The 25,217-nt window shown below is 43.6% G+C and overlaps 1 protein-coding gene across 2 annotated transcripts in view; it reads right to left on the bottom strand.

Annotated features, from left to right (window-relative positions):
* MYO1E (myosin IE) overlaps positions 1–25,217 on the bottom strand; it is a 224,461-nt gene that overhangs the window by 70,890 nt on the left and 128,354 nt on the right. For both annotated transcript variants that reach the window (XM_003353343.5, XM_021073512.1), the window contains exons 6-13: positions 24,170–24,259; positions 18,845–18,976; positions 15,288–15,422; positions 13,548–13,680; positions 7,466–7,662; positions 3,437–3,517; positions 3,053–3,139; positions 412–498 (exon numbers count right to left, since the gene is read on the bottom strand). In XM_003353343.5, the coding sequence (XP_003353391.2) occupies positions 412–498; positions 3,053–3,139; positions 3,437–3,517; positions 7,466–7,662; positions 13,548–13,680; positions 15,288–15,422; positions 18,845–18,976; positions 24,170–24,259 (942 nt within the window). The remainder of the gene's footprint in view (positions 1–411; positions 499–3,052; positions 3,140–3,436; positions 3,518–7,465; positions 7,663–13,547; positions 13,681–15,287; positions 15,423–18,844; positions 18,977–24,169; positions 24,260–25,217) is intronic.

The raw sequence follows: 25,217 nt of genomic DNA, 5'->3' as shown, positions 1-25,217 counted from the left end.
CTTCTCTTAAGATTCAGTGACAATCTCCATTTGTAAATTGACAATGTACTCCTATATTCATATGTATATGAACTATAAGAATAAAACTCCCGGGGAATTCCCTGATGGTCTAGTAGTTAGGATTCAGCACATTCACTGCTGCAGCCCGGGTTTGATTTCTGGTCTGGGAACTAAAATCCCCCATCAAGCTGCTGCACACTGTGTTAAAATTAAAAAAAAAAAAAAAAAAAAAAAAAAAAGACTAAAACACTATTTTCACACACCTATTTGCAAAATTAATGTAATTGCCAAACCTCTCTGCAAATCAGAGCTGTTACTTCGCCTATTCTAATACAGTGGCCGAGAGAACAAAAACACTTAATGTCAACCTGTAAGTAGTGAAGCGACACACCAGTCTAGACCCATACTTACAACTTTGTTTTCGATGAGATCACAAACAATTTTGTTATTAAAGTAGTCAATGGGTGTCCATCTAATGCCCTCTTGAACGTATTCTTCCTGCAGGACAGAAAGTGGTAATTCACATTATCACCCAGTCAAGAAGACCAGCTGGAGTTCTGCACAGATGGACAGCACAGACACATGAATCATCAGGAAAGAAAACCCTGGATGCCCTTCACTAAAAACTTTCAACTTTAATGTTTCTCTAAGAGGAAGAGGGAAGGAACGTTTCATTTGCTTGGTACTTTTGGGTTTGTCTGTTTGTCTTTTTAGGGCCACACCCAAGGCATAGGGAGGTTCCCAGGCTAGGGGTCAAATCAGAGCTGTAGCTGAGCCTACACCACAGCCATAGCAACAACAGATCCAAGCTGCATCTGCAACCTATACCAGTAGCAGCTCTTGGCAACGCCAGATTCTTAACCCACTGAGAGAGGCCAGGGATCGAACCCTCAACCTCATGGTTCTTAATTGTATTTGTTTCCACTGAGCTACAACGGGACCTCCCAGTTGTCCTAATCTTACCCTTCAGTAATAGTCAAGGGTAAGACTGGGCCTGTTACTCAAGCTGTAAAGGTAGGAATGACCCTTGACCCCTCTTCCCTTCTTAGCATATTGCTAATTATACTGAGCATGCCATGCTGAGTCACTCTCTGAAATACGTTCTGAATCTGACTACCTCTCACCTTGTCACCACCTCTCCTGCTGCCATCACATCTCACCAATTCTTGCCCAGTCTCCTGTGGTAGTCTCCACACTGGTTTAGAAACTTCCACTCCCGTCTGCCCTCTCCTGCCTCACCTAATCACCAATAGAGCCAGAGCAACCTCATCAAAAACAAGCACAAATCAGAAGGCGTCATTCTCTGCTCAAAATTCTTCAATGGTTTCTTGTCAAACTAACCATGAAATCTGCAGTCTTCGCCATGCACTACAAAGTCCTTCTCTATCTGGCCTCTGCCTACCTCTGTCTCAGCTCCTCCTCTGTCCTCTCTTGTGGTTTCACACTAGCTGCTGTGAGGTGGTGGAAAGCCAGATTATTCCAGGGCAGAGGTTTCTGTGAAAACCACTGGCCACTGGAGTTCCCAAGCAGAGGCACGGATGCTGCCATGAATAAACATTTCCCAAACAGCCTTTGATATGCGTCCCCCATGATCTTGTGTCCACCGAAACCCTCAAACTGTGAGGTTTAGAAAGAAGATCTCTGTAGATATGATTAGCTAAGAATCTCACAAAAGAAACTATGGTGGATTTAGGGTGACCCCCAGATCCAAGGACCAGTGCTGTTAAAAGACAAAGGACAGGAGTTCCCGTTGTGGCTCAGTGGTTAATGAACCCGACTAGCATCCATGAGGATGCAGGTTTGATCCTTGGCCTTGCTCAGTCGGTTAAGGATCTGGTGTTGCTGTGGCTGTGGCGTAAGCCAGCAGCTGTAGCTCCAATTAGACCCCTAGCTTGGACACAGAAAAAGGTCATGTGAAGAGAGAGGCAGAGATCAGTTATGCTACCACAAGACAAGGAATGGTGGGAGCCCCCAGAAGCCAGAAGAGATTTTCCCCTAGAGCCTTTTTTTTTTTTTTCCTTTTTATGGCCACACCTGCGGCATATACAAGTTCCAGGATTAGGGGTTGAATCAGAGCTGCAGCTGCCGGCCTATGCCACAGCCACAGCAACACCAGATCTGAGCGGCATCTGCAACCTATACCATAGCTCTCGGCAATGCCAGATTCTTAACCCACTGAGAGAGGCCAGGGATCGAACCTGCAACCTCACCAACACCACGTTGGGTTCTTAACCCGCTGAACCCCCTCAGGTACTCTGATCCTACTGACATTTTGATTTTGGAGTCTGATCTCCTAAACTGTGAGGGAAAAACTTTTCTATTGTTTTAGGCTGCCCAGTTTGCAGTACCTTATTACAGCGACCCAAGAAATCAAACAACCAGTAGGTAACAGGATAAAAGGGAACTGGCAATGGCCTTGCAGAAGATAACACAAGCAAGATATGTAACCTCAAGTCAGAACTGAAATACCAGCTTTGTTAAAGACATATTTATTTTTATGTTAGAGCAAATCTGAGAAAGCCAAAATTTCCCTTGGAACACAGTATATGCCATAAACAACTGGGGTTGGAATAGGTTTCCATTTCCATTTGGTCAATGAGTCAGAGAGTAGTAAAAACAGCCAGTCATAAGCCCAACTTCACAGCATCATTTCTTAAAGAAGAAAGAGAATGTAGCAGATGGTGTTTATACTTCAGACTAAAATGTCCCAGTGGCGTATGGTTTTCCTGCCTGACTCTAAGTACATTTCCTAATATAAGACTGAAATCTGAATCTATCACCAAAGGAGAGAAAGTTATATACCCTTTAAAACAAAAGAGCCTCCCTCAGTGGGATAAGGATCTGGCATTGCCATGAGGTCAGAGATGTGGCTCAGATCTGGCGTTGCTGTGGCTGTGGTGTAGGTCAGCAGCTACAGCTCCAATTCAACCCCTAGCCTGGGAACCTCCATATGCTGTGGGTGTGGCCCTAAAAAGACAAAAAATAAAAATAAATAAAAATAAAACAAAACAAATTAGAAACAGAATGAGATGAACAAAGATGGACTGCTTACCTGCTCTGCCTTTAATGTGAGTTCAATAAAAATCTGCTGTAATTTTTCATTAACAAAATTGATACAAAACTGTTCAAAACCATTTTTCTGAAAAAAAGAGAGAGAGAGAAAGGAAAGTTACTTTCATGTAATTGTTTCTGCAAAATCATTTTAAAGTCACTTCTGGAGCGACTTAGTGAAGAAGCTTAACAGAAATGTTGGCAGAATGAGGAGAAAGCAGCATAGTTTATATTTAGGAGAAACTAATTTGGTAAAGGTACAGGAAGATCTCAAAAAGGCAAAAACGAGCCACAATAGTTTTTTTCCATTGCCTAGAATGATTTCTTTCAAGCAAGATAACAGGCATCACCTGCTCTAGTCTCCAACTACTCCAACTGGTCTTACCTGAAATATTTCAAAGCCATAGATGTCCAGCACGCCAATGTTGTATTCCTCATGGTCCTTCTCCATCGCTTTGTTGATGGACTAGGAAAAAGTCACCAGGAGAGTAATTAACCCCTTTTACATTCATATTAAAAATAGTCATGTCAGGGGGAAAACGAAGCAAATACCACTCACTGCCTATTGGAAACAAGAGGACATGCAGGTGAACTGCAGTGAAAAAGGTCTCATTGAATCAAGTACTCTGGGAAAGCACCGGAATCTAAAAAAAAGCTGGTATGGTAGACAAATAAAAAAGTTTGCTTAGGAGTTCCCATCGTGGCTCAGTGGTTTACAAATCCGACTAGGAACCATGAGGTTGCAGGTTTGATCCCTGGCCTCACTCAGTGGGTTAATGATCCAGCGTTGCTGTGAGCTGTGGTGTAGGTCGAAGATGTGGCTCAGATCTGGTGTTGCTGTGGCTGTGGTGTAGGCCGGCAGCTGTAGCTCTGATTAGACCCCTAGCCTGGGAACCTCCATATGCTGCGGGTGCAGCCCTAAAAAGACAAAGATTTAAAAAAAAAAAAAAAAAGTTGCCTTAATGATAAAAACAATTTCTGGCAGAGCTAGTTTTTCTCAAGAAGTCTTGAGAATTAGAAGAAAGTATCATCTGGGGTGACTGAAGTAAAACCTATTTCATGAAAAGAACCAATATTATAAGATTTGTAAATATTATTTCCATTGACCCCATTCAGTATAGGCATACTTTGGAGACACTACAGATTCAGTTTCAGACCTCACAATAAAACAAATATCACCAAAAAAGTGAGTCATACAATTTTTTTGGGGGGGGGTTTCCCAATGCATATAAAGGTTATGTTTCCGCTATACTGTAATTTATGAACCATGTAATAGCATTACATCTAAAAAAAAGTACTTTCCTTAATTAAAAATCACTTTATTGCTAAAAAATGCAAACCATCATCTGAACCTTCAACAAGCCGTAATCTTTTTGCAACAGTAACACCAAAGACCATTGATCAGAGATCACCATAACAAATATTATAATAATGAAAAGGTTTGAAATATTGTGAGAATCAGCAAAATGTGACAGAGACATGAAGTGAGAGAATGCTGTTGGAAAAATGGCTCTGACAGACTTGCTCCATAGAGAGTTGCCATAAATCTTTAATTTGTAAAAAACACAGTATCTGCAAGGCATAATAAAATGGGGTATGTCTGCAGTCAATTAACGATCACCTCCCATAATCTGCCAGAGATGTCAAGAAGACAGTCTCTGTTCTCAGGTGTTTATATAGAGAGGGTGAGGCAGCTATAAATAGTAATAGCGGAAATCCATCTTAAAACAATGAAAATAAAAGCAGCTTACATGTATTTAACATGCACCAGAGCCAGGCTTTGCTAAGTGCTTCCCAAATGTTATTTCATTTAATTCTCACTGCAATTCCTCCTAATGACAGTGGTAACATTATAAAGCATGAGATCTCACTGGGCAAGAGGAAGGGTCTGGAATTAAGTTTAAGCAGTATGATGACTCTATCTGTGTCCTTGACCACTGTGAGGAGAAACGTGTAACCAACAGAACAGACAATGATAGAGGGGTTGGTGTAGGTTAGAAGGGGGTTGGTGAGGGCTGCAGGGGAGGTAGAAATGTAGCAGAAAAATTCCTGGGGGTGGGGGATATCTGGATCAATTCTGAAGTACTGCAGGTGTTTTCCGGGCAAAGAAAATGATACTCATCTTTTTATGAGCCAGTGGGTAACCATATACAGCACTTAGCCCAGTGCCTGGCACACAGTCAGGGCTTGGTAAATGTCAGCTTCAGTTAGCGTCATTTATATGAGGCATCCATCCCATTATACCACACATGAAATAAGATGGAAAGGCTGGTACTGGAAGATCCACTGAATAAGACAAGAGATGTGGGTTCTAACCCTGGTTCAGCACCGCCCTCTTGCTGAATGGTCTTGGGTGAAACTGCCAATACTCAGGGCTAAGATTCCCTTGTCAGTAAAATGAGGGGTCTGGACAAGTTAAAAGCATGACTAATGTTTTGTATGACCCTGACCTTCCCAAGCAATCTTACTCTTAAAATAACCAGAGGAAGTACACAGAATAATTACCCTCTCCTGCCCTGACTTACTCACACACCCAACCATACTTGAAGCCTTATAGATGTCATTGCTTGGACTCCAACACAGATTTTTTGGACCTAATGGCCAGGCTGTTGTCGCTTTGATTAGGGTCGCCCTAGGGTTCCTTTTGGCTTGAATACACGAAAGGCAGAAGAGAAATAGCTGGAACATTGCCAAATTACCTGGGTTTAATTCCTACATTTAGCACTTAAGAGTGGTGTGACCTTGGGCGAGTTCCTGAACCTCTTTGTGCCTCAGTTAACTTATCTATAAAATACAGATGATATTACCTAAGTCACGGGGTTCTTGTAAGAATTAAGTGAGTTATTATTTAATACGTAGAATGGTATCTGGCACATAGTAAATGCTATAGAAGTGCTTGTAATTATCGTTCTACATTTAGAGGTTACTGTGATTAACATAGATTGTCAATGGCAGTTCTATACTGCTGACAGACTAGTATTTTATATCCATATAAATTATTATATATTATATATATCTACATGGTTATGCCATAATTTTAAGTCTTTGGTAGTTTTAAAAATATACACTAGGATAGACTTGTGGTTGCCAAGGGGGAGGGGGGAGGGAATGAGATAGACTGGGAGTTTGGGGTTAGTAGATAGAAACGATTACTTTATTTATTTATTTATTTATTTATTTTGCCTTTTTAGGGCTGTACCTGCTGCATATGGAGGTTCCCAGGCTAGGGGTTGAACTGGAGCTGTAGCCACTGGCCTATACCACAGCCACAGCAACACAGGATCCAAGCCACTTCTGCGACTTACACCACACAGCTCATGGCAATGCTGGATCCTTAACCCACTGAGTGAGGCAAGGGATCCAACCTGTATCTTCATGGATGCTAGTGAGATCTGTTACCACTGAGCCACTAAGGGAACTACAAACTATTACATTTAGAATGGATAAACAAGGTCCTGCTGTATAGCACAGGGAACTGTGTCTAATCTCTTGGGATGGAAAATGATGGGGATGCTATGAGGAAAAGAATGTGTATATATAAACGACTTGATCACTTTGCTGTACAGCAGAAAATGGCACGACAGTGTAAATCAACTATACTTTCACACAAAAAATTTGTAAATGGGAAAAAATAAAAATATGTCCAAACAGTCTTTGATACTCTTCATCCCAAACAGTGGAACCTAATTCTCCTCCCCTGAACTGTGAGCTGTACTTAGTGACCTGCTTCTAATGAACAGAAGATGGCAGAGTGGCAATATATGAGCCCAAGATTAGGACATTAAAAGCACTGTGGCTTGTTCCCTGCTCTCTCTTAGGTCACTCGCATTGCCATGTTGTGAGAAAAGGCAAGCGGCCCAAAAGGCCCTTGTAGCAAGATACTGAGACATTCTGTCAGCAGCCATGTGAGTGTGCCATCTTGGAACCAGGTTCTCCAACCCTAGTCAGGCCATGTAGTTCCAATCAGCATCTTGACTGAGAACCACCAAATGAAGTCACTTCCAAATACCTGACCCACAGAAACTGGGAAAGAAGAAATGCTTATTGTTTTAAGCCACTAAATTCTGGGTTAATTTGTAGCATTAGCAACAGATGACAAGTACAAGATTTTAAAACTTTAGGATCTTAAGTCAAGTAAGATTTGTCACCATGGGTCTCCTCTTTTTCCAGTCTATAGTCCTGGCTTTACTAAATATTTTGTCCACAAGAAGCTGTTACCATATTAATAGTCTTGCTGGACAATTCTTGAAGTAAAAGTGGAACTCAGCAATCCCAGGGTGATGATAAAAAGTGGAGGAGTAAAGGAATGGCTATAAGGAATGAGCCAAAACACAAAAACAAAGCTCTTAGAAATTTGACGCATTACAGATGCTAAAACACAAAGCATCAGCAATGTCGACATGGGTTTACTTACATCTACCAAGAAGTCAAAGACCCGGGCGTGCAGGGCCTTGGCAAGCGCGTCCCTGGTGTAACAGGCCTGTTCCACATTGAGGGTCACGTGGATGGACTCGGACTTGCCTCCCCACTTGCTGTCCATCTGTCGGCTCGTTAGCTTCTCTTTTAGCCGGTCCTGGTTGATCCCCAGCAGATATGCAGGAAAAGCCAAAACTATACAAAGCAAAATAAGACATGACTGTCTTACAGAATTTTAATAATTCATCTCACAAATACGTGGAGGGACTTGTGTATGTGTGTGTGTTAGTGTGAGCATGTGCACTCAAGACACCATCACCAGCCCTCAAAAACTTTGGCTTTGATGAGGGCTGCTTATCAGCAATCCCACACACATCCATCCACTTTGTTTTCCCCAATTGTTCTATTACATGAGTCAATTCCTATGACGCCTGTGACTTCCAATGATACAAATCTGAGAAGGGTGGCAAGCCAAACCCCCCTACTGAGATCATAGCCAAGTGCCTAAAAGGGACATCTTTCCAAGTTTGCAGCAAGACAGCCCGGAAGGAACTCAATCAAGAAACACTTCTTTGGCTCTAAATATTGTTTTCTTCCTTCTTGGTACAGGGGTTTCATAGCATCATCATTCCCAAACAGCATGACGCACCTGATACCATCACACTCATAACGCTCACCGGTTATATAGTTATTGAGCGCCTGCCATGTGTAGGGTTCCTAATGAGAAAGGACAGGAAATACATATTAAAGAAATCGTGAACACCATCTAGATGAGGCAGGGGTAGTTTAGCAAATAAAGAAGCCTACGGAAAGCTGAGTCTGTGACAAAGACTGACAATCAAGTCCTAGAGGAATTTAGAACAGGAAGATAATACTCTTTGCTGGGCTGGCCAAGGAAGATGTGAGATTTGGGGTGGGGAGTTTGAGATTCTGCTGTACAGCACTGGGAACTATATCTAGTCACATCATAGCTCACTATGATGGAGCGTGATGGAGGATAATGTGAGAAAAAGAAGGTATATATGTGTGTTACTGGGTCACTTTGCTGTACAGTAGAAAACTGACAGAACACTGTAAACCAGCTGTAAAGGAAAAATCAAAAATCATTAAACATAAAAAAATAAACCAAACCAAACAAAAAAAAAAAAACCCCAAACCAAACCAAGACAAAAAGGGATGAGCAGAATTTGTACAGATGCAGAGAAGGAAGAAGAGGAAGTGGGGAGTGCAGAGTACAAAGGCAAGGAGAGAGGAACGTGGGTGACATGGAGGAGGTACAGCGACTAGACCAGCAATGGCTGGAGATGGAAGGCAAGGGAGGTGATTGAAAGGTCAGGATGAATTCTGATGGTGTGGCGGCCTTGTATGGCAGGGGATGTTTAGCCTGGAGTCAAAGGGGGCTTCTAGTGAAGGATACAAGCTGATTTCCCCAGGGTGGTGCACAGAGGGATGGAGGAGGTTGGTGGTATTCATATCTCAGCATACCCACTGCATCCTAACGACACATCATTGGCATAGTTTGTGGTCTCTGGATAGAAAAGCTGAGGTTCCCATGGCTCAGCAACTTGTTTCAGGCCAAGAAACTCACCAAGAGGTGGGCCAGTGACATAAATGGATTTTCTTGACTTTTGGTCAAAACACTCCAATGTGAAGAAGCGACACCATTCTTGGGCAAGAAAGAATGCTGAGATTTTTTTTTCCCAGTATGAATGAAAGGTTTTTACAGACACAAATCAAAATTTTGAACTTGGATATGAGTCTTCTTTTCTGCAGAAAGCTTTGCCAAAATTCTCTGATGAAGGGATTTTTATTAAAGACCTTATGGTAATGCTCAAAAATCATAAGGCTCCCTAATAAAGGATAATCTGTTCGAATTTCACAGATGGTGTTAGAATGTAACAGGCTGGCATTTCTGAGTATATACCTTCCAGTGAGATTAAATCAGCGAAAGCGTTTTGAAAAAGTGTAATGCCACGACAAGGTATTTATTATCTACATGACTGTTTCACAGAAGTGCTCTAACAAGGAGAGGTTCCCTTTTCAAAGGGCACATGAACAAAACTAAATGCACTAATTTGCCAATGGCCATTTTTTTCTCTTTAAGTTTAGTTTTAATATTTACACACACATTTAGGAATCTAGATGCGTCTTCCACTAAAATGAAACTTACCTTGCACAGAACAAGGACATAAGATGCCTGCAAATCACATTGGACACGTGCAGATTTATAGTGAAAATCAAAGAGACATTTACCAAAGTGTGTGACATTGAAGAGGGCGTTACTAAGGGGAAACTGTTATGTTAGTTACTATCATCATCACCAGGCAGATGGCATGAAGATTAAATATGGGCTTCTCCCAAGCCCCCAGCCACGCTTAAATAGGGACGCAATGAAAATTTTTGGTAAAAATGTTTATGCCATCATCTTCATGACCATAGCTAAAGAAATAAAATGATATGGGCTAAGCCCTTGAGTCCTTGAGACAAAACAGACCAGACTGACAAGGAAACACGATATCCTTCCATATCTTATACTCTTCAGTAGCAGGGAAGAGGGCACACAAAAAGGACCATAGGCACTCGAAAAACAAGACATGGAGTTTGGCCAAGAATCAAAACCATGAGCAAAGGCAAACAGCTAAGAAGCCTAGAAAGGAAATCTAGTCCTTGCTTTCAAAATATCCATGCCATGTTTTTCAAGTACAAGCTTTTATAGCCTCACATTTTCTTCAGTGGCTGCCCTGGTGCTGAAATTATAGGGCTGCTCATAGTGACTTCCTACTGGCTGTGAATTTCCACCAGGGTGTGTGTGAGGGTTATCAGACAGGAGTGGCAGTTCAGGGGCTGGGTGGGGTGGGTTGGGGAGAATGTCAGGAGGGACAGAGCAAAATGAGGTATAGATTAATTTAAAAATGCTGATGTTGTAATGGGGGTTTTATTGATTGATTGATTGATTTTTTGGCTGTCCTGTGGCATACAGAGTTCCAGGTTAGGGATGAGACCCCAGACACAGTTGTGACCTACAGAGCTTTGGCAACGCCAGATCCTTCAACCCACTGAGCAGGGACGGGGATTGAACCTTCATTCTGGTGCTCCAGAGACACTGCCGATCCTGTTGCATTACCTCTTTTTTCTACAATACAATAGCTAAGGAAAATCTGCTTTCTTTCTTTCTTTTTAGGGCTGCACTCTCAGCATATGGACATTCCCAGGCTAGGGGTCCAATAAGAGCTGTAGCTGCCAGCCCACACCACAGCCACAGCAATGCCAGATCCAAATCACATCTGTGATTTATACCACAGCTCACGGTAACACCAGATCCTCTACCCACTAAGCAAGGCCAGGGATCGAACCTGTGTCCTCATGGATACTAGTCATATTCGTTTTCCTCTGAGCTATGATGGGAACTCCTGCTTTCTTTCTTTATAAAAACATGGAAGGGAGTTGCCATCATGGCTCAGCAGAAATGAATCCAACTAAGAACTATGAGATTGCAGGTTCGATCCCTGGCCACGCTCAGTGGGTTAAGGATCCGGCATTGCGGTGAGCTGTGGTACAGGTCGCAGACATGGCTTGATCTGGCATTGCTGTGGCTGTGGCGTAGGCCGGCAGCTATAGCTCCGATTTGACCCCAGCCTAGGAACTTCTATATGCCTCGGGTGCAGCTCAAAAAACAAAAACAAACAAACAAAAAAACCACGGACAAGCCCTTCCCTCTATAAATGCATTCTACAGATAAACTCAAATATGAAAACAATGACACCAAGCAGGTTATTCATTTTAAGTAACTGGAAGAGAAAAAGATGTGAAATCATCTCCAAGTCCATCAACAGATGATTGGTTCAATAAATTAAAGAATAGCCAAGCAGGAGTTCCCACTGTGGCTCATCAGGTTAAGAACTTGATTAGTATCCATGAGGATGTGGGTTCAATTCCTGGCCTCACTCAGGGAGTTAAGGATCTGGCATGGGTTGCTCATATAGGTCACAGGTACAGCTCAGATCTGGTGTTGCTGTGGCTGTGGCATAGACCAAAGGCCATGGTTCCAATTCAGCCCCTGGCCCAGGAAATTCCATTTGCTGTGGGTGTGGCCCTAAAAAAGAAAAGAATAAAAAGTATAGCCAAGCAATGGAATGAGAATGTTCTATAAGAAAGAGGAGCCTACTTAATGCATGGATATGAATAATCTCTAAGACATATGTGAATGGAAAAAGCAACTGTGGAACATTATGTTATATGCTCCCATTAATGCACAAACGTGGGAAAAAATATCAGATATGAGTAGTTTCTCAGGAACACAGTATTCCCTTGAAAGGAATACAAGGGACTGGAGACTGGTTCCTTCTGGGGAGGGGAGTAAGCAGGCTGGCAAAGGGGTAGAAGTGAGAACTGTGATTGTGTCTCCACCAACCATTAAGGTATCATCTATCATCGACTGAAAGAAAACAAAATGATCGGGAGGATACATGTCTTCCTTAGACCTCTTTGGCTTCAAACAGAGCCTTTTCTTATGTCTATCCCTGCACCACCTCCAGTCAGGGACTTTCACAGGCAGTTGCCATTCCTGGGCTTTACCGAGCTGGCTGAGGAAGCTACTTCCTCTGGACATTGATGTGCAATGTACCACTTCCTGGCTCAAGCATCCAGTCATTGGATTGTATGTCATATCTTTCTTCTCCAGCCTAAAGAGGCAGCAAAGGATTGTACTACCCAAGACGGCATAAGAATTCCAGTCTACGGTCATAGAAACTACCAAGAAACTGAAACGGTCAGTGTTGAAAGGCAAGTGCTCTGGACCTTCCTGGATACATACATGCATTTGTCAAATGTGAGAGATAATAGACAGCAAGTCTAGAGACATGGTTATTATTATTAGGTTGTGTTTCTAGACTTTATGGACGCTCTGGGTATTTATTGTTTTCCACCCCACTTTCCTGCCTGGTAAACATAATTCATGTTTCTCTTTATCAGCTCGACATCAGAAGTTAGCAGAACTTCCCTCTTTTATCACAAAAGAAAACAAAAATTTAAAAAAGAACCTTATTTGGAATGGAAAGAGCCTGACTGCACTGTCAGCAATGAGTACGATACTATTTATTACAAGGCATCTAAATTTATCATCTTTGAAGAATGCTGAGAAAGGAAGAAACGTCTTCCTGGGTGGTTAAAGGATGTGTGGGTTCTGAGAGCAGCCTGGAAAGCTAACTGATGCCCAAGAGGCAAACGTCACAGGCCACGGCGGTTGTAGCGGATCCCAGCACACATAACCAGTAACGCGCCTCTGCTGGAAGGACCCGATTTCTTCTCAGAGTAAAAGCGACCCTTCCGGTCTCCAGGTCTGACTGCTACAGAGAGGACATTAAAGGCCATCATCAGCAACCCTCAAGGTCCACTTTTTGTTTGTTCGTTTTCAGAAATCCAATCTAATCCAACTTATAAACCTGTGAGCTTCCCACATTTACACACATCCTATCATGTGCTCTTCAGAACCTTTAGGTGAATACAAACCCTAAAGATCTGCTACAGAAAAGATATTTATGAGGAGACAAACATACTCATCTTCATTAAAGTATCACTTTCTTTTCAAACCTAGATGTGACGTTCTGCCGGAGCTCCCCAAGGTTGTTAATGATCAACAGAAACAATTTCATCAATGGTCCACAGGGTGGCTGCACAGAAGGCGCCTAGACTTTCATGAGGCTGTGAGGTTCTGCCACAGCCAGACACCTAAGTTTTCTCAGCATCTCTTCCCAAAACAACCAAAGCAAAAAAAACCACTTTTTTTTTTTTTTTTTCCCTTGTCTTTTAAAAGCTGTACATGTGGCCTACAGAAATTCCCAGGCTAAGGGTCGAATTGGAGCTGCAGCCAGATCTGAGCCATGTCTGTGGCCTACACCACAGCTCACAGCAACACCGGATCCTTAACCCAAGGAGCGAGACCAGGGATTGAACCCGTGTCCTCATGGATACTAGTCAGTTTCGTTACTGCTGAGCCAGGACGGGAGCTCTGGTGGGTCACTTCTGATTGGAACGAAACAACTGTCTCCCTCCTTCCACAGCCCTGTGCCGAAGCCACTCACATTCTTCACTCTCCACGGCCGCGTAATTGCCAACTTCCTTGAAGCTGATGTTTCCCAAGTGGAGAATTCCTGCCACTATCTGCAGCACTAGGGCCTGCTCCTCCGCGAAGATCCCAATCACGTTCATCGCGTGCTGGAAGAGAGGAGAGGGGTGACAAGTCAGTCACCAGCTACAGAAGCACATTCTAAAGAAGCCAAAGCTTAGGGCCGGTTGTGCAGGTATGTGTGGCTCTGTCTGTGATGGCAGCCAGAAGTCCCTGTGAAACCTTTTCAATGACCAGTGCCCTTTCACACATTCTTCTCAAGTTGCAGTGTTATACTGGAAAGGCTGTTCTAATTTATTTAAAAATATCATTTTTTAAATGGCCACATTGGTGTCATATGCAATTTCCTGGGCCAGGGATTGAATCCCAGCTGTAGCTGCAGCAACATCAGTTCCTTAACCTACTGAGCCAGGCTGGGGATTGAACCTGTGCATCCACAGTGACCTGAGCTGCTGCATTTGGATTCTTAACCCACTGTGCCACAGCAGAGACTCCTCTGTCTTTAACATGTAACCCTCCAGGTATAAATAAGGGTTAGAGAGCTCTGGAGGAAATATACTCAGAGGGAGGGGTGGCTATACAGTCAGCAAGTCTGTTCTCACCCCTCAGTTATCCTCCTGCTGCCACCTCTATCTTTAAGGGCACTGATGCCCCTTGCCAGCTACTCCAAGTAAACTCTGAGATTTTTCTCTTCATGGAGAGGGCTGCTGCTTGCCAATGGATCTTGATTAAAAGTCTCCAAAAATCAAATAAAAGCATCATTAGAAAAGGTTTGTTTCTCAGGTCCATCAAATTCAATGAAAGGAGGTGAGTCTTAGATATCCATATCCTAAGAGAACTGCACTCTAGGACCAAAGCAGGCCTGTCTGCATTTTTCCTCCCAGCTCCTTTATGGCCACGTGGCTGCTTGATGCTCATCTTCTTTCCTGGAATCGACAACACGGTTGGTCCATTTCAAGTACAAATGTCAGCTCCCCCTAAAACTTGCACCTCTAGTCACCCATTCCTGGCCTAGGAAATTGCACCTTTCTCTGCATCTGGGCTGAGGGATGAGCCAGGCCAGTATCTGACTCTAAGGGCAGTGGTGATGCAGTTCTTTGAGGCTAAATGGGATGAACAGCCCATCTCTAGAAAGTTCTAGGTTGACTTAGTAAGTTGTTTTCTCAAGGACATGAAGCCTCAACAATCCACCCGGATTCACATCTTGTACCATAACATACACACACCGGGAAAAGAATGAGTCGAGGCCCACCCCCTGACCCGTACACTACGGAAGGGAAGACAAAGCGGGTGGAGAGGACTGGGCGTGTTGTAAAATTACTAAATCTGATTAAGATCATAAGAGCACTTTTTGCCTTGCCTTTCTAAGGGAAGCAGCTCAGCAGTTGTGTGAGCTATTGGCAAACAGCTATGGTAAACGCATTATCCACAACACTCTTTACCTGTTACTTAGAGAACCTGCAGGGTTGGGTAATGATGATTTTTATCCATTTAAATCATTACGTGGTCCTCCAGCAACTGGCACATGGCTATTGAAGGGTGTTTAAACACGTGTTCTAGGAACTGGAGTGCTTCCAGCAGAACAAGGTGGGAATTTCAGGCTAATCTTTGCTTTGTGAACCTCCCCTGCCCTTTCCACCATGGGCAACGCCCAGTCTGGAGAGCAGATGCTGCCTGGCACTGTGCCATCACTTACCAGTGTTTCCTGAAACTCCCTCCTGTCGTCAATGCCATCGACCTTGTAGGACCCAGAGAGGCTCAGGTAGTAATAATAGTCCATGCTGGTGATGCCCAGGCTGTGCTTTTGCTCTGCAGAGGCGCCCTCGATGAGCTGGAGCAAGAACAAGTGGTATGTGCATGGAGCAGCCCACAAAGCAATCAAAGTTAGTGTGGTTCCTGCTACTGTCACCCCCAGAGTCCAAGTGATGCGACTTCCTATCCCAGCTTCCTAAACTGATAGAGGATCACTGTCTTCAAAAGACGAAGAGGCTTCAGAATATCTGTTCTATATACAATAAACCCAAATCATCTCTGCAAATTCTAGTTCTTAACTCTTTCTCTCTCTCTTTTTTTTTTTTTTGCTTTTTAGGGCTGCACCTGCAGCACATGGAGGTTCCCAGGATAGGGGTCTAATTGGAGCTACAGCTGCCGCCCTACACCACAGCCACAGAAATGTCAGATCCGAGCCTTGTCTGCAACCTACACCACAGCTCATGGCAACACCAGATCCTTAACCCACTGAGCAAGGCCAGGGATTGAACCCGAAACCTCATGGTTCCTAGTCAGATTTGTTTCCACTGTGCCACAGTGGAAACTCCCTAGTTCTTAATTCTGATTAGACCTACCAGAGCTGAGAATTTCCCCCTGTCCCAATAAAGGCAACCACACTGGTGAGATCCCTCAGAAAAGTGGAAAGCGAGCCAGATCATAATTACTTTGTTCCTGTTCAACTTGCACATGGCTTTTTTTTTTTTTTTTTTTTTTTTTTTTTCCTTTTTAGAGCCACACCCAAGGCATATGAAAGTTCCTGGGCTAGGGGTTGACTTGGAGCTGTAATGGAAGCCTACACCATAGCCACAGCAACGCCAGATCTGAGTCACACCCTTGACCTGTGCTGCAGCTTGTGGCAATGCCGGATCCTTAACCCACTGAGCAAGGCCAGGGATTGATCCCGAGTCCTCATGGATACTGGTTGGGTTTTTAACCCACTGAGTCACAACGAGAACTCCTTGGCACATGGCTTTTTAAAGTGCAACTGGACCCTCCACAGTTCTCACTGCAGGGTACATATTAAAGAATAGCCTCAGGTCCCCCACACCGGTGTCCAGTCTCTTGGCTCTCTGTTCTATCTCTGCTCTTTGCCTTAGTTCTCAGCAAGACCCTTTTTGGGTGTGCTGGAAAATGTTTAACAATCGATTCTTGAGGCGGGGGCAGGGTGGGGGTGGGGAATGGATCTGTAGTGTTCACTGATTTTCATGGTGTAAATACTCCAACCATGACTTGATTTCAAACTACCAAGAAGTATCATCAAAGGAAGAGAGGCACACAGCCCATGCATGCCAGCCCCAGCACACCCCTGGCTCCACTATCCACACTTCTCCATCTTGGTCAAGTTACTCATATCATCTTGGGTTCACATCCTGAAAACAGGGAACCTCTTTTCCATTACTGAGAAGTGCTAGGTCATCCTATGACATCAGGTTCCCTTAGTTTTTCTCGTCTCTTTAAAATCTTTTTGCATTACACTCTTCCTTTTTTCTTCTGATTTTCTGGGGGGGTGGTGCTAAGGAAGAATGTCCCCCATCTCCTTCTCAGTCTTCTCCCCACCCACACCTGTCAGCGCCTCTCACCTGAATCTTCAAACACCTCTTTTTCAAATTCTCTCCCGTCTACAAATGCATGGTGCCTGCTTTAGAAGCTTTTCCTTGACTGAAATTCTTCAAGCTGCAGAACCTACTAGCTCATCTGGCTTCACTCTCCTCTCACCAATCTGATGGCCACTGTCCAATGGCTAAAGCCAGCAGGGCTTTCTTGGTCCCCAGGCCCCTGTCCCATCCTTTGCCCCCTAAGAGCTTTGGGCATTTGATCGTGCCCCTCAATCCCCTCCCAGTGAGCGTCCCCTGGCTTGGGGAAACTCTGCAGGATCTTGGTTTTCCTCCTTTGACTACTTCCCTGGCTCAATGTCCTCATCCTACAGACAGTCCCCAGATCCCCAAGTCCTGAATGGGAATGGATTTTCTCTCCACACTCACTCGGGAGTTTCATTTCACAGCTTTCACTGTTACTTTTATGCAGAATCATGAACTCCAGCTTCCCCTGAGCTCATCACTTCCCCAGTCTCTAGTCTGGGGGATTCCAAACTGTGGGCAGAGGATTCTGGAGGAGCTGGATGCCCCAGAAATCATTATGAACTTCTGTCTTATGCTCGTGTCTGATACACAAAATTACTTTTCCAATACCTCTTTATGCTGCTTTGATTAATACAATTAAAAGCATAACTGCATTCACAGAAAGTTTTGGTCCTGTATGTATACTTTCAACCAACAGATGCTAACCAGAAGAATCCTGGCCATCACCTAATACATCTAGGTAATTGAAAAGACTGAATGTGAGCGACCAACGCAGCTTAACTTCCTTCAAATCCAATGATCTTCAAACCACAACAAAACATAAATAAAAGAAAAAAAACAGCTGTAGGCTTTTCATCAAAGAGAATCTAAAGCGGAGTCCCAATATAGGAAGTACTCACACATAAATGCAAACATTAAAAAACTTTTTATGGGGAGTTCCCGTTGTGGCTCAGTGGTTAACGAACCCGACTAGCATTCATGAGGACGTGGGTTTGATCCCTGGCCTTACTCATCGGGTTAAGAATCTGGTGGTGCAGTGAGCTGTGGTGTAGGTCACAGACGTGGCTCGGATCCCACGTTGCTGCGACTGTGGTGTAGGCTGGCAGCTACAGCTGCAATTCGACCCCTAGCCTGGGAACCTCCATATGCTGCAGGTATGGCCCTAAAAAGACAAAAAGACAAAAAACAAACAAACAAACAAAAAACCAAAAAACTTGTTTTTATCAGTAAAACTAGTTTAAGACATTAAAAAAAAAAAAAAAAAAAAAAGGTCAAATCAGATGACTGCTGAAGCAGCGTGGACCAACTATAATTTAAAAGCATTCTACACAGTGCTTCAGCCCCAAACTCTCCATGGCTTCTGAGAGTATAAGCAGAAACTTCTTGACCTGGTATTAAAGATTCCAAGTCTATTTCAAGTCTTTTTGTCCTTTTTGAGACCTCTGCCCTTGCACACCTGCTGGGGCCTAGCTCACAGATTAGCCTGCCCCCTCCCTGCCCTGCTATCCCTGCTTGGTTCAGGCCACCTGACTTGCCAGAGCCCACCTTCCCACCATGCTATCCCGTGTCTCCGTAATCTCTCTCACCACCCGCAAAGTCTCCCTGCAAGGACTCCTATTTGGCAAAGCATCAAACATCCCAACTTTTGTTCTAAAGTGTGTCAACACGTCCTTGATTATTTCACTTCAGAGAAATTTTTGCCTTCTCACCGCAACTGGAACTCACTCTCCTTGCAGGTAAGGGCATTCTTGCGATTCCTCTGCACACTGACTTACACATCCTACAGTAATAAGGACTCCTGGGCTTGCCAGGCTAGCCTGTCTAAACCTAAGGACCAGGAGAAGAAAATTTTAAATGTGGAGAAGGAATCAGGAAGTAGGAAAAAAATAACATAAAGGAAAACCTGGTAAAATATGTGAAAATTCCGCTCTCCGGGGTTCCTCATCACCACCCTAGATTTTTCCAGAAGGAAGTTGGAGATCTTTCCACCATCTGGTTCCCCACCTGGACTGAACTGGATTTCAAAGTATTTTCCCTGCAAGAAAATTAGGGATTTCCTTTAATGGTTGGTCAACACAAACATGATGTTCCAAAAAGGCGTTGGATATGGCATATAATTCTAGGAAATTCATTAACGAAAGATATGTTCTGAATTCTTCCCACTTCTGGTCTAGACTTCCTCACTGTTTCCTATCAGACAATAACCCGCGCCTTTGTCCAATCACACAATTCTGTACTGAGAGAGAATCTATCCTTCTGGCCCGACTAAATAAGGCTATGCTACATTCCTTCCCATTTTCCTGCAGTAGGTGCTCTTGCCTGCTACACCGGAAGCTGTAAAGAATAGGACAGAAAATCACATGGTCCCCTTGATCCAACAAGAGTGAGCTCTATCAGCCTCTTCCCAAGGAAGCAAATTTTCCTTCTGGTAGATGTATTCTAATGGCTTTCAGCAAAAGCAATCCCTTTTGACCTCTGGAGCAGTGATAATGCTTACATAAAAACATTTGGTTATAAATAAAGTTTTTTTTACCCCCAGCTAGTTTTGGGTGTGGGGATTTTGCTTACTGTTGTTGTCGTTAATATTTCCTTTTAAATTACTGCCAACAGGCAACAATAAAATCCTGGAGTGTGGCTGAAAAAGTGCCCAGATTGTTAAGTAAATGACAATTCGTTTGGTTGGTTTTTTCCCCTGCTACCATCTAGTTTCTCTCCAGTCCTCAGAAAGGTTTAGGAGGGTAGATTTAGGTGAAGAAAAAGATGAGAATGTCAGTTGTAGGGAATGGTGTGGCCTGGGGTCAAATTGGACAGCAGACCTAGCCTAAAGGCATTCACAGTTTATTATTATTATTACTGTCTTTTTAGGGCTGCACCTATAGCATAAGGAACTTCCCATGCTAGGGGTTGAATCAGAGCTGCAGCTGCTAGCCTATACCACAGCCACAGCAATGGGGGATCCAAGCCGCATCTGTGACCTACACCATAGCTCACGGCAACACCAGATCCTTAATCCATTGAGCAAGGCCAGGGATTGAACCTGCATCCCCATGGATACTATTTGTGTTCATTACCACTGAGCCACAATGTGAACTCCACACTTAATATTTTTAAAACATGTGTGCTGATGAAATCCACACATCTCAAAGCTGAAGCCTGCCAAGCTGCAAGTTTCCAACTAGAACCGTAAACTCACTAAAGAGAAGGAAGGCACGCTGCGTGTTCTTCCTGCTCTCTAAAGCACCCAGCTTCTGCTGTGCTCCTGTGAAGTTGCTTACCAACCCCAGGAATCAAAAAGGCTACGAAAGAGGCCACCTTCAAACTGTCTATTTGTCTTAATCTGTTGCCTTCTCCTTCTCTCAAAAATAAACCCCCACACAAATATCCGTTAGTACCAGACTAAGAAGGACCGCAAACCACGGCTATCCCGAATTACAGTGGTTCATGAGAAAAGTTCGCTGAATAAGATCCTTGTACTTCTTATTGTGGTCATCCTTCACCATCTTTCCCTTTGGGTGTGTTCTGTTTTTGCTGTTGTTTTTTTTTTTCCCCTTCTTCTTTTTGGCTGTGTGGAAGTCCCCAGGCCAGGGATCAAGCCCATGTCACAGCAGTGACCCAAGCCATAGCAGTGACAATGCTGGATCCTTCACCTGCTGAGCCACCAGGGAAACTCCCAGAGTGATGTTTGTATGAGGCCAAGTTTGAGAACCACTGCTCTAATGTAACAGACATGATTATACATAACTCAAAATTGTAATATAAAAGTCCAACACCTAATAAGAGATCAAAAAAATAAGTTTTATTGTAAAGCTGCCTGAAAGGAAGAGAAAATTGTGTAAAGAGAGGATACTGCGTTTTCAATAGTAAATAAAAATAAACTTTGACTCTTGGTAATGTTTTCTTTTTTAAGCTATGTACTGGGTACACCAAAGTTTACTGTATTATATTTTAAAGTAGTGTTTGAAATATTCCATAATATATTTCTTAAAACTTGAAAGATTTATAAGTGAAAATACACGAAGTTTTATGATTCATACTACATATACATTTTTTGCCCCCCCCCTTTTTTTTAGAGCCACGCCTGCAGCATATGTAAGTTCCCAGCATAGGGGTCGAATCGGAGCTAAAGCTGCCAGACTACACTGCAGCCACAGCAACATGGGACCCGAGCCACATTTGTGACCTACCCATAGCTCATAGCAACGCCGGATCCTTAACCCACTGAGTGAGGCCAGGGATTGAATGCGCTTCCTCAGATATTAGTTGGGTTTGTTACCACTGAGCCATGATAGGAATTACCTACATACCAATTTTTAGGAGAAACTACCCATAATCCCACCCTAATGCCGCTTCTACCTCCTTCTACCAATCACTGTAAAAGTATATTCAGACTTTGATTTAGACACATTATGCTTTATATAATGCGCATTTTAAAATAAAAATGGGACCATATCATAGACATATTTTTGGAACCTTTTTTTTTTTTTAATTTGACAACACATAATGGATATCTTTTTTATTTTTATGTATTTTATTTTTTCTTTTTTGGCTGCACATGTGGCACAGGGAAGTTCCCAGGCCAAGGATCAAATCTGAGCCAGAGCTGCAAACTACACTATGGCTGCAACCTAATCCACAGTTGTGGCAACTCTGCCAGATCCTTAACACACTGTGCTAGGGCAAGGATCAGACCAGCACCTCCACAAAGACAAGTTGGATCATTAACCTGCTCTGCCACAGCAGGAACTCCACAACAGATATCATTTTAAGTAAAACATTATTAACAGAAAACTTGGATATTATACCCTAACAGTATTGTTGGGTCAAAGACAACCAACATTTAAAATTTTTTATCAGAACTGCCGAACTGGGAGTTCCAGTTGTGGCGCAGGAGGTTAGGAACCCTACTACTATCCATGAGGATGTAGGTTCGATCCCTGGCCTTGCTCAGTGGGTTAAGGATCTGGGGTTAGGTTGCAGATGCAGCTCTGACTCGACCCCTAGCCCGGTCGAATATGCTGCAGGTGCAGCCTTTAAAAAAAGCTGGAAACTGCCAAACCGCTCTCTTGGGAGAATGTGTCGGTCAACCAATAGCATCTTTTCTCCTAAATGTTTCAATATTTGAAATAGAGAAAATAGTACTTGGCCTTAATTTATACTTCTCTCATTGGAGAGTTCCCGTCGTGACATAGCAGAAACGAATCTGACTAGGAACCATGAGGTTGTGGGTTCGATCCCTGGCCTTGATCAGTGGGTTAACGATCCGGCTGTGGTGTAGGTTGCAGACACAGCTCGGATCCCACATTGCTGTGGCTCTGGCGTAGGCCGGTAGCTACAGCTCCGATTAGACCCCTAGTCTGGGAACCTCCATATGCCGTGGGTGTGGCCCTAAAAAGACAAAAGACCAAAAAAAAATTTTTTTCTCATTAATATTGAGAACATCTTTTGATGCCCTGTCAGACTCCTGTGTGTGTGTGTGTGTGTGTGTGTGTGTGTGTGTGTGTGCGCGCGCGCGCGCAGGCGCATGTATGTGAATTGCCTGTCCATACTCTTTCCCACCTTCCCGTCAGGGTTGTATGAAATTTTATAATCAGACAAATAATAAATGCCAGGTATTTTTGCTCTGCTTTACAAAAATTTACAGATGTAGCCTCCTTGTCCAAGGATAAGCAGCAATTTCTACTGGAACTATCAAGGAAAATATTGGTTTCATTATTTTTCTTCTCTCTAGGAAGGCAAAAGAAGCAGGATGAGTTACATTTGGTCATGTTCACTTTTCTAAGGCAGACAGATTGAGGATCAGGGAAAAAAAGGTCAAGGGAAAAATTCATTCACATCTTCTTTCCTAGTCCATCACCTAAAAACTTTTTCAAGAGAGCACACACAACACAGGCCCTGAACAGAAAAATGAGATGAACACATGAGTAAATAGCTTGAATAATATTAAACAGCAAGGAACCTGAGGCCAATTATGACAGACAAAACTCATCAGGGGGCTTAACAATTACGGACGGAGAAGTGGTAAGAATTCTCTTGGAAATAGACGCTTCCTTCCAAAACAGAAGGGTAAAAAATAAAGTGTCTTTCTCCCCAAATCCCCACTTATTTATTTTAAAATGGTCCAGAATCCGCTTCACAGATGGCTTCCTAAATGCTTTACTGCCAGACATAATGTGTGGTTGAGATAAGATACAAAATCTACATAAATCAAAGCTACTGGGCAAACATTCATTTCTTTGTAAATGTGGCTTTTTGTCAAGGGGAACATATTCATATTCATCCTTGCCAGCCTTCCACTTCACCCCCTCAGGAGACATGCAGACAGAAAAATGTCTTTTTTTTTTTTTTTTTTTTTTTTTTGTCTTTTTAAGGCCTCACCCACGACATATGGAAGTTCCCAGGCTAGGGGTCTAATCGGAGCTACAGCCACAGCAATGAGGGATCCGAGCCGAGTCTGCGATCTATACCACAGCTCATGGCAATGCTGGATCCTTAAGCCACTGAGCAGTGCCACGGATCAAACCCGCAACCTCATGGTTCCTAGTCAGATTTGTTTCTGCTGCGCCACAACAGGAACTCCAAAAAATGTCTTTTAAATAGGTATTCGTAACAAGGCATTCGGCTGCTATTTCCATTACCCTAGGTAAGTGGGCCTGTTAGGAGGCAGGTAATTTGTAGGCAAAGTCCAGTCACTTCTGGGTGTTTTTGTGTCATATGAACGTGTATAAAACACACACACAAAGCCAGGTGCAGGGGACAGACAGTTGGCTCCCCGTGGCTGACAGGCAGGAAGAAGTTTCTCACTAAGGTGCCAGATCAAAGCACTCCCTTCAGGGTCCGCAGACCAAGTTCTATGGAGCAGAACAAGGCAACCAGACCTGGGATCTAGTCCACTCAGTTCTTTGTCAGTGAAAAAAGGCCTTTTTTTCCAGGGCCCAAAGCAAATGCCTCTGAGACCAAAGCTGACCCTTGTCTTTTCCTTAAGAAGGCAACTCAAGTTGAGCAATGGTTTTGAAAATAATCTTACTTACATTCCCAAGGCTCAAAAAGAACTTGAGGGCAAATCGAAGCTTGACAGCTCATTGCTAGAGAAAATGAGGAGAAGGTGGAAAAGGCAGCCCTCGGCTGAGGTGTGAAGGGCACCCCCTTCTCCTTGGGGACACAGGACTTAAATCAAGAAGGTCAACATCATCAATCAGGTGACATACTGTAACATAGCAAAGAGACTCACAAATCGGCTGGAGTTGTTGTTCCGGACGGTCTTGGCGTTCCCGAAGGCTTCCAGCAGTGGGTTGGACTGCAGGATGATGTCCTTGACATGCTGTCACAGCAAATGGACCAGAGGTTAGGGAGAGGCAACACCTGCCCTGCAAAGTACAGCCAGACTTTCCTGAGGACCTCGTTTCCGAAGGCAGTGAAGGCAAGAGGCCTCACATCCTTGGTCCTGGGGTTTCTGGAGGATGTGCTCTTTCCTCTCAACAGACCTAACCCCGTTAGTGTCTTTGTCTTCCCACTCGCTTGACCTGATGCAGGGTTCCCTGGAGCCAGGGTACCATTGCGAATGAGGATCTACAAATGTTACGGGACTGGGTTTCCAAACCGGATGCTGCGGCTTTCCCCTGAGCTCCCCAGTGTACGGGGAATCGTGGCAGGAAGGGGCCTCTCCTTGTGATCTGACCAGAGTCTTTGCTGTCACTATGCCTGCTCTATCCAACTTCTCTATCCACCTCCCCCTCTTCACTGCAATGAAAGCTACCTGGAGGGGAATTAAACAGTTTCTCCTCCCCCAACAAGGTTGCAGACACAGTCGTGTGCTTCTCAAACTTGAATGTGCATGAATCAGCTGAGAATCTTGTGAAAATGCAGGTGCTGATTCAGTAGATCTGAGATGGGGCCCAAGAGTCTGCATTTCTAACCAGCTCCCCAGTGCTGCTGGTTTTGTTTTCAGGGAGCCCCATTTTGAGCAACAAGGGTTAACACTGGATTGCGTAGAACAATTCCCGGCCTACTGGAGGGGAAGAAGTTGGTTTTCAAACATCCTAATTTGGTGTCAGACTGAAAAGTGTGCAAAACACACCATGGGCAAGACAGCTGGACAGATAGGAATTGATGCTGGAGGGGACTTTGAAAAAGTGAGTCATTCCTTGTACTTCTAATTATTCACATGCTATGGTTAAACATGTTCCAGAAATAACAAGTCTTTGGCTTGTGCTCTTTAGCTACTGACTCATTTCAAGCCAAGAGCTCTGTATCATTGTCCTCATAGGAAAACAGGAAGA

Source organism: Sus scrofa, chromosome 1 (assembly GCF_000003025.6).
Source record: "Sus scrofa isolate TJ Tabasco breed Duroc chromosome 1, Sscrofa11.1, whole genome shotgun sequence".
Classification (NCBI taxonomy): domain Eukaryota; kingdom Metazoa; phylum Chordata; class Mammalia; order Artiodactyla; family Suidae; genus Sus; species Sus scrofa.
Note: the sequence above shows the minus strand (reverse complement) of the source record. Positions and strands in the feature narration are given on the sequence as shown.